We start from the raw sequence: 9,013 nt of genomic DNA, 5'->3' as shown, positions 1-9,013 counted from the left end.
TCGCGGTGGCAGGAGAAGCAGCAGCCCAGCAATGTCCCCTGCAGGCTAGCAGAAGCGGCTGTCCCAACAAGAGTCTGGCTTCACAGGAGGAATGGCAGCTCGTTACAGAGACAGTGCACCCAGCTTCCGACAGTAGCGTTTTCTGGGCTGTGGAAGAGGCTTATAACAGTACAATATACCTATTGCTTCCCTCGCCCAATATGATCACTGATTAAAATTACAAGTCAAAATGACTTAGCAGACTATCTACATTGTGTGTACACACAAATTTTTGAACGTCGTCTTCGAAACAGTGTCAAAGGGCATCTTTCTTACTATACTAATTATTAACTCAATTAGAAAGCAATTTTCCTCTGCAGTAAAGATACCTCAAGCCAGTTGCATTCTTTAGGATTTATTATTAATTAAATTATACTGTTTTGGCAACTGAAAAACACAACTGAGTAGCTATTTGTATAGGACAAGCGGGTGGAAACAAAAATACTATAAAATTGATGAACAAGTATCTCTATTAGTCCATCTTTACAAGTAAGTGAGGCAGGAGGAAAAATTAAAGGGATATTATAGGAGCATAACTATTACATAGTGGTTCAAAAGTATCAGGTTATCACTGATGCTATTATTTAGCAAACCAAAAAACTAATCAAGCTAAAAATAAATTAGAAGCAAAACTCATGCAATGTATTCCAAGGAAAGAAACACAAAGGCACAAAAGTGATACTTTATTCATATTTGTTACTTTTACATACCCAGAGTAAGATATACAAACAAATAAAAATGACCTAAGAGTTAGTTAGTTTACACATCACTAAATTCAATTTAAATTTGTATTGATAAAATACTGAACGGAGATGACAAAATACTCCAAGTTCAGAAAAACAGATTGGCTACTATGGCTGAAAAATTCCAGTTATCTTTAACTAATTACAAATTATCACTTGTTTTATATTTATCATTTAAAATTAACTGATGCATATTACAAAATTTCCATGGTACACTCAGTCTCTGTGCTCATAAAATATATTTTAGTCATATCAAATTTCATTACAATGGAAAGAATTATTTGTGATATCAGAATATTTCACCTCAACACAAAATGAAAAGAATATTGAAAGCACCTCTCTCACCCATACAGTGACACTGGATAATACTGCAGTATTAGCTAGACTTTTATCCATTTTATTTGCTCACCCACAGAATCATTTTAGTGCATTTCACAAACTACTGTATAACACTTATATCCTTATGACCAACACACTGTCTCTCACATGTTAATGAGGAACCACCAGCCCAAAAGTAGAATTTAGCCCTGTGTTTTAAGGCAAAAACAATCCTATAAGGTGCCGTGTGCCCTCCTTTCCCATTTGCTAACCATCATTCAGCACCTCATAGGATAAGGTCCTTAATAGGCAGTTACACAAACAGGGAGGCAAAGCCATTTTTGCCACACTAGTATAAATCATAGTGAAATCAGAAACTCGCATGCAGATTAAACAGTAATAAAGTAGCCAATCATGTAATATGCGAACATTGGGACAGGCTGAATATTATTTTCTTTGGACAAAAATACAAACTACTGTGAGTGGACATGGATTAACAGGAAGGGAAGTTCAAAGTGAATGAGGATAAAGGCTAGATGCATGTTCTTCCCTTCCTTCTTAAGAACAGAAGGGCCTTGCAGAACAAAAGAGCTTTACCAAATATTTGACCTGGAATTAGAGAAATCTCTTCTGTTACAAAGATTAAAATTGTAATCTGGGAAGGAAAAAAAAAGACCAACCCTTCCCACTCTCTCACACACCATAAAAAAAGCCTTATTAGGCAAGGAAGCAGTCTGAGTCGCAGTGTACAAAAGAAAAAATACATGCAAATTTCAATATTGTATTGAATAAAGTATTAATTATTTTTACAGGGAAAAGAGAAAGAGCAAAAGCAGACTGTATGGTAGCCTTTTTTCTAGAAGAAACTGAAAATATATACAGCATGGTAACTAAACACCAATTAAGCCATTTTAATTGTCAGTGTTATATAAATGGGATATACTGGGATAGAAATACATTCAAGAACCAAGAGCCTTTAATGAGTGAGTTATAAGAAACTGAAATGACATTACATGACTACACACATTCCATATAAGCAAAAGTCTATCCACATACATTTGTATCTACAGGAATAAAAAACTAAGTTTAGTACTTGTGAAATGTATCCAATTGCTAACACTGAACTGAAACCATTCCATTCATCCACATAACAGACATAGTATTACCAGTAGCCGAGTAAGCTTCCCACTCTGTACTGACAAAGTGGCTCCACTCAGGTATCTAAAAACTACTCCTGAGTGTAACAGGGCATTTCAAACTTCAAGTATAGTCAGTCCAGGTCCAGAGACTGCCAAAAAGACTGTCAATTCCAATTGTGGTTTCTGTAGTATGGACACGTGTCTACTACATACTGAACTGAGACCATTCTGTTATTTTACTGTCAAACCACCAGCCAGCAACCTCCTGTTACTGACCGAGTCGTCCAGTCCTCTAAAAAATAACGAGTAAATCCTGTGAACCGACTCTTCAAATTTACATTTCATTTGTGATTTTTTAATGGCCAGAATGGGTAAAGGAGATTAAAATAATATAAGCAACTAAATCAAGAAATTACTTAAAAATAGTGTAGTAAGACGACATTTCGTTGCTGTCTGTTACATTTTAAGGTTACATGATTAATTTCTGAAAAATGCTAAAAAGATGACATTTAAGGAACTGAAGACATTGCCCAGTCATGTATCATTAACTTTCCTCAAATACCTACATGACTAACACCCAGACAGTTTCACGAGTATCCAGATTACATCTTATTCTTTACAATGTTGCAAAGTAAAAGTATATAGTTATACCTTCATGATCAAGAAAGTAAAACAAAATGCTGGTTTTGTAACAGTGCAACAACTGCAGCTTACTTTGCGTGCAGCACACGATTTGCTACTAGTGGCACTTACGTATTATGCAGTAAATACTGAAAATAAGACTGAATTTTTGGATCTGCATCAGCATAATCACGTTATTATTACAAGAACTGCTAAGCTACATCATTCTGGATACCACCAATCCATATTTAGTACTTAGATCACTAGTTTTAATACATTTCAACACCCTGCCTTCTGTCCTGCTAATGGTGTGATTATTGGAGCACAGCATTTCATGAATTCTGCTTCTGCACTTGGACCAGGTCTTAGTCTGACCAATCATTTTCATCAAATTCTGAATCATCATCAGAATCGCTGTACTCCACAGCAATGCGCCTTGAAAGAATAGTTGCCACATCATTTCCAACAGGTTCTCGCTTTGCTTCTTGTTCACGCTGCTCTTGTACCTTTTTCAGCTGAATTCCTATAGACAGGTAGACAAGTCTATTCACAAACAGTTCTTTGCACCTAAAATATAATTTACGGTTGCTGCTGCATTTTCTATTTTAACTAAAGTTGAGAGGCATTTCCAACAGGTGAAGGAAAAAAGACAGATTGGAAGTCATGAAAAATTTCTTGATCAAGAAAGAAAGACACACATACGAAGTGGACTGACATCAGTCTTTCCAAGAGTATGTGACTGTAACTTTCTAAAAAACGCCTGCTATGGTTTAAATTAATGTTCTAAAAGACTACAGGACACTTTCAGTAGGAGTGATGTCAAAATTCTGTCTGGAAGCATTTTAAAGAGTTATGCTTTTTAAAGCAAGCATAACTGAATGAAGGCTGCAGCACCTGATTACAAAATATTTTTCAACTGTTAAAAAAAAGCAAATCAAATGCACTGGAGTCAATGTTTGGATTTCACAGCTGTTGCAAGTGACCCCATGGAACCTGCACACTTTTGAAGAGGCTACATCATATACTGAAGATGAGTAGAAGTTTTCATTTGACTTCATTCAAACAAGCACCTGAATTCATCTTAAATCAGTTGTAAGCCTTGGAATGTATGACTTGATGTACAGATCCCACCCCAAGCGTTGCAAGGAGGTTAACACCCTGAGGGCTTGTCTTCATTACAGGGTAATTCGACCTAAATTACACTAATCCAGCTACATGACTAATATAGCTGGAGTCGACATATCTTAGGTCAACTTATCTCAGTGTCTCCACTGCGCTGAGTTGACAGGAGACACTCTCTGGTTGACTTCCCTTACTCTTCTTGGAGAGCTGGAGTATCAGGGTCAACTGGAGAGCACTCTGCCATTGATTTAACGGGTCTTCACTAGCTCTGCTAAATTGATCCCTGCTGCAATTGACTGCAGCAGCATCGATCTCCCTGTAGTGGAGACCAGCCCTCTGTCAAGGCACACCAAAAATGTATGTCCAAAGAGCAGAGGCTGTCAAGATACTTAGGCTGGGCCAGCTGTAGTGAAGTATTTCTCTCAGCAATTTATGAAGACGAAATTGTGGCTTGTGGTTAACAGCAGCCATGAACACAAATCATAGGAGGCACTGTAGTCTTATTGTGTAAAAGGAATAGCTCTTTAACTGTGTTCACTTACCCATTCGAATAGCAGCAAGAAGATCACTTCGAGCATCGCTGATCGGAGGCTGTGTGGATTCATGTCGTTTTGCCTCAGGAACTGTAAAAGCATGCATCGGGGAGGACGTGAGAGATGAACCTGCAGCATGAGGACCTGGTGGGGGAGGAGGTGGGCCGGGGGGAGGGGAAGCTGTAACAACAACAAGCCCAGAAGGAGGAGGAGGAGAAGGAGCAGCAGCAGCATATGCAGACCCAGTCACTAATCCAGAATGGGAAGGTGGCACAGGAAGCTGAAGAGGACTAACAAAAGCAGTTTGTGCTGAAGGAATCATAGGGGGAAGAGGTGTGGGGGGAGGTCCAGTAGGATTATAATAATCCACCATCTGAGTTGGGAGCATCCTACATAAAAAAAGAACAAAAATAATTTTAAAAGAACTGAAATATTTGTCAGTAAGAAGAGTGTTTTTCTGAAATGACTGAAATATTTAAAACAGCAGAGTGTCCTGTGGCACCTTATAGACTAACAGACGTTTTGGAGCATGAGCTTTCGTGGGTGAATACCCACTTTGTCAGATGCATGTCATGTGTTTAAAACAATTAACACTTACACAGTGGTCTCTCTTTAAAATGTGCTCATTTTGCCTCAGATACCATTAACTCACTCTTCACAGCTTTCCCCAGCCAATTCCTTAGATTTTCATATAGGGAATATTGAAAATACTGAGGGGTAGTGTTATATTGTTATCCAAGGCAGTTAAGTTTTTTAAGGGCAAGCACTATATAGGTCTTTTCATATTCAAAGTGCTTTTACAAAAACTATCTGAATCTACCTTAATTCTCAATCTGTCTGTGAGGTAGGTAAATAGATGCATTTGTTTTTAAAGAATTATTTTAATCTCTCACATACGTAATGTGTGAAATAATATCAATATATGCATCTACTTCTATTGTTTTCTTGCAGTTTTCGAAATTTTTTGGTGCACTACCCTGTGGCTATTGTTCCTCGTGTACAAGAAAATCTTGCCATTATCCCTTTGTTTGGCAATGCATTGAAAGCTTTTCATATTTTACAGACATATCAATTGTGATGTTACACCCCATATTCTTTATGGAAATATGCTTATGATATGGATATGGCATAATAAATATATTTTATGCAAGATGGGTCTTGTAAGGTATCTTCAGAAAGGTTATAATTTACTGAATGTGATTATCCAATTTGTATGCATGAATCATTTCTGCATCTAACGTTAGGAATACTGACTATGTAACAATTAAACTGTGTGTATTTGGGAGACACCCCCCAGACAACAGGCCATCAGGCCTGATGGGCCATTAGGAAGAAACAATAAGACTGTGAAGATACTAATCTCTCTCCTTCCTGAGAGGCATCCTGGGACGTAGCTGTGACGCTATTAGGTCAGGTGGTCCTGTCACCTGGTACTAAACACCATCTTGGACTTCTAGTAATTTTCCACTAAAAGGAGGGGGGGGTCAAGACTGGGAAACAAAAGATTCCCACCTTATGTAAATCTTATTTAAGGCCGGGGATTAAGGCAAACAGGACTCTTCTCCATTGCCTTCCTCCCCAATAAGGAAGACTGCTGAAAGTATCTGAAGAAACAATGGAACTGAGTAGTGGGAAAGACAAGGGCTGAGTCCAGACTAAGACAGAAATCGAGTCTGTAAAGAGAAATAGCTGGAATTCTAAGTTACAGAAACTCTGCAACTTCTCAAAAACAACATTTAGGGTGAGAAATTATTTCTTGAAGCCAGTCTCTAAGATTTTAAGCTTAGTATATGTGTTTTGTTTTATTTACTTGGTAATCTACTTTGATCTGTTTGCTATCCTTCTAATCAGTTAAAATCTGCCTTTTATAGTTAATAAACTTGTTTTTGTTTATTATTAAACCTAGTTTGTGCAATTTATAACTGTGGGGATGAGGGGCAAGAAGTTGTGCATATCTTCCTTCACGCTGAGGGAGGGGGCAAATTTATGAGCTTATGTTGTATAGATTTCTCTACACAAGACAATATTATTTTGGCTGTACTTTCCAGAGGGGAGCTGTACTTGAGTGTTGAGTAATTTCCTAGCTGAGTCTTCTCATAGAGAGCTATTAGCAGACTGTGTGTGATTCTACAGCTGGTGCATCCTTACCCGTGTGTGTGTGCTGCCAGAGGCTGGAGAGCCTAATTCAGCAAAACAAGGAGAGGGAGCCTAGGCTAATGGAGCAGGCAGGCTCAGTGAAATCCCAGTACATCAGGTGGCATCCAAGAAGGGGAGTCCAACTGGTCACATCAGTGTTATTAAATACATTGTTCTGTATTTCAGTTTTTGACATTTCCCCACCAGCATTTAGTTCACACTGTTAAATATACTTTGCAAATTAGCAAATTTCCTACTATCTACCTTAATGAAGTGTTAACAGGATTAGTTAAGTTTGTACAGAGTTTTGAACATGTAAAACAAGTCTTAAGTATTGAATTATGATGATGAAAAATCCACATCCTGTTGGTCTTTCCAAGAACCCACACCAGTAAATCAGAAGTTTTACCCATAGTCTGCTGGTACCAAAGGTACAGAGCTGTGTGGGCCATCTGAGGCCTGGGGTGGAGGTGGCGGTGGTTGTTGAGGTCTGTTTAAAGTAGCATGCCGCACTGTGGTAGAAGATGGTCTATATTCATGTTGAAGTCCCTGGTTTACGCCCATATACTGTGGTCCATCTCCTGTTCCATATGAAGACATTACTGGTTGCTGGTGGAGGGAATGATTCGGAGTAGCAGGATAAGAATAATCGGTAACATCGGATGCATGGGACCTGAAATTAAAGTAAATGGGATGAGGTGGAACAGAACACATGAGTGTAGTAGAACAGTGTCTCCACTGCTAAGCAGTAAGGCTAATGACTGCATTGGGAATGACTTTTCTTGTGATGGGTTTCCCTACTTTCATTATCAAGCATTTGTCAGACCATGCAAACTACAACAGCAGCAAAATAATTATTAAGGCAACAGCCAGACCCTGTTCAGATTCATGTAACATCAAAATGAATTAATCTGACAAACTATAGAGTACACAGAGACTAAATCTTAATCTGCAGGGCTTGCATCTTTTCAATATTTTGGCATATTAACTCTGTGACAGAATACTGTAGAATAAATCAACTCAAATTAAATTAAAAAAGCAAAATCAATAACAGCTTTTTTTTTAGTCCTCTCCTAGTTGCAAGGAAACACTGATTTTTTTTTGACAACACACAATTAATAACTGTGAGCAACCAGCTAAGTATTAACAATGAAAGCAGAAAGAGGAAGCAAGAATGGAGGCAGACAGTTATACAGAAAAACATATTTTACCAAAGCAGAGAGAACTAATTTCAAAAGCTTAATCTTTAAAGGCTTTCTTGCTTTCTTTGCATAAGTAGTTTGGTTGGAAAGGCTGAGAGAGATTGAAAAATGCACATATTAGTTGAGCAGAGAGTTCATAAAGATGCAAAGTCTATGATGCTTTGTCAAATAAATCCAAGAGAGGGAGCAAAAGGATCTCTTCCTCCCATAACTGCACAGAGCTGTACTACATTAGTAACAGTCGCGCAGCCTGTCACTTGGTTAAAACAGTCAGTAAAATGATGCATGTCATCTCTAAGACTGGAAACAAGGCAAGCAACAAAAAGCCAGGGGTTTGAATAAAACAAAATGACACACCCTTTGGGCATTTTGTCCTTTTTCATACTTCCTGCCTGCTCCAGTTTCTTTGCGTCACTCATGAACTCAATGCCCATTTTCCTTCTTTCCCACTCTTCTTTTCTTGTTCTTACTTTTCTCACATTTATTTGCTGGTTTCTATTTGGATTCAGCTTGTGTCTCTCTCTCTGAAGCACAACAGGTGTAACATAAATGCAATGAAATAAGTAGACACAGTCTGGAAACGTAGATTTCAAACTTTATGGATTTGACTAGGACAGCATAACAACAAAGGCTTTTTAATCACCTAAGCTCTGTATTAAAATATAACAAGATACTATGAATAAAAGCACATCTTTGTATTTTGTCAAATATTTACAACAAAGCTAAAATGATTTGTATTTTATGAGTTAGTTATACATAGGCACACTATTTATAGGCATTTCTATTTGCACTTATCACCATAAGTCAACTTTTGTGAAAACTGGACTCTTCCACATTTACTTTTATAGCCTCACTCCCACAACCTTCGCAAGGTAGACCAAGGTTAAAATGGTGCATTATACAAATTACTAAATCTCTTCCTCACCCTGCCACAGTCCCAAAACTAACACATAGTTGAAGAGGAGATTTCTGCAATGCAGCACCGTTGTAGCCATGTTCAGTTCTAGGACATTAGAGAGACAAGGTGGGTGAGGTAGTATCTTTTATTGGATCAATTTCTGTTGGTGAGAGAGACAAGCTTTCAAGCTACACAGAGCTCTTCTTCAGGTCTGGGAAAGGTACTAAGGGCTTGGCTACACTGGAGAGTTGCAGCGCTGTAA

General features: G+C 38.1%; 1 protein-coding gene across 4 annotated transcripts in view; it reads right to left on the bottom strand.

Annotated features, from left to right (window-relative positions):
- Positions 1-706: 706 nt before the first annotated feature.
- The window catches only part of WASF3 (WASP family member 3), a 157,578-nt gene continuing 149,271 nt past the window's right edge, over positions 707-9,013 (bottom strand). For 3 of the 4 annotated variants that reach the window (XM_030562424.1, XM_030562444.1, XM_030562433.1), the window contains 3 exons: positions 7,061-7,324; positions 4,525-4,904; positions 707-3,383 (listed from right to left, as the gene is read on the bottom strand). In XM_030562424.1, coding sequence (XP_030418284.1) covers positions 3,226-3,383; positions 4,525-4,904; positions 7,061-7,324 — 802 coding nt within the window. In that variant the 3' untranslated portion in view covers positions 707-3,225. Of the gene's footprint in view, positions 3,384-4,524; positions 4,905-7,060; positions 7,325-8,210; positions 8,378-9,013 lie in introns of all 4 variants that reach the window. The other variant, XM_030562453.1, reaches the window with a different exon arrangement.

The sequence above is a fragment of the Gopherus evgoodei genome, chromosome 1 (assembly GCF_007399415.2).
Source record: "Gopherus evgoodei ecotype Sinaloan lineage chromosome 1, rGopEvg1_v1.p, whole genome shotgun sequence".
NCBI classification, from domain to species: Eukaryota; Metazoa; Chordata; order Testudines; family Testudinidae; genus Gopherus; species Gopherus evgoodei.
This window is presented reverse-complemented; position numbering and strand designations above follow the sequence as displayed.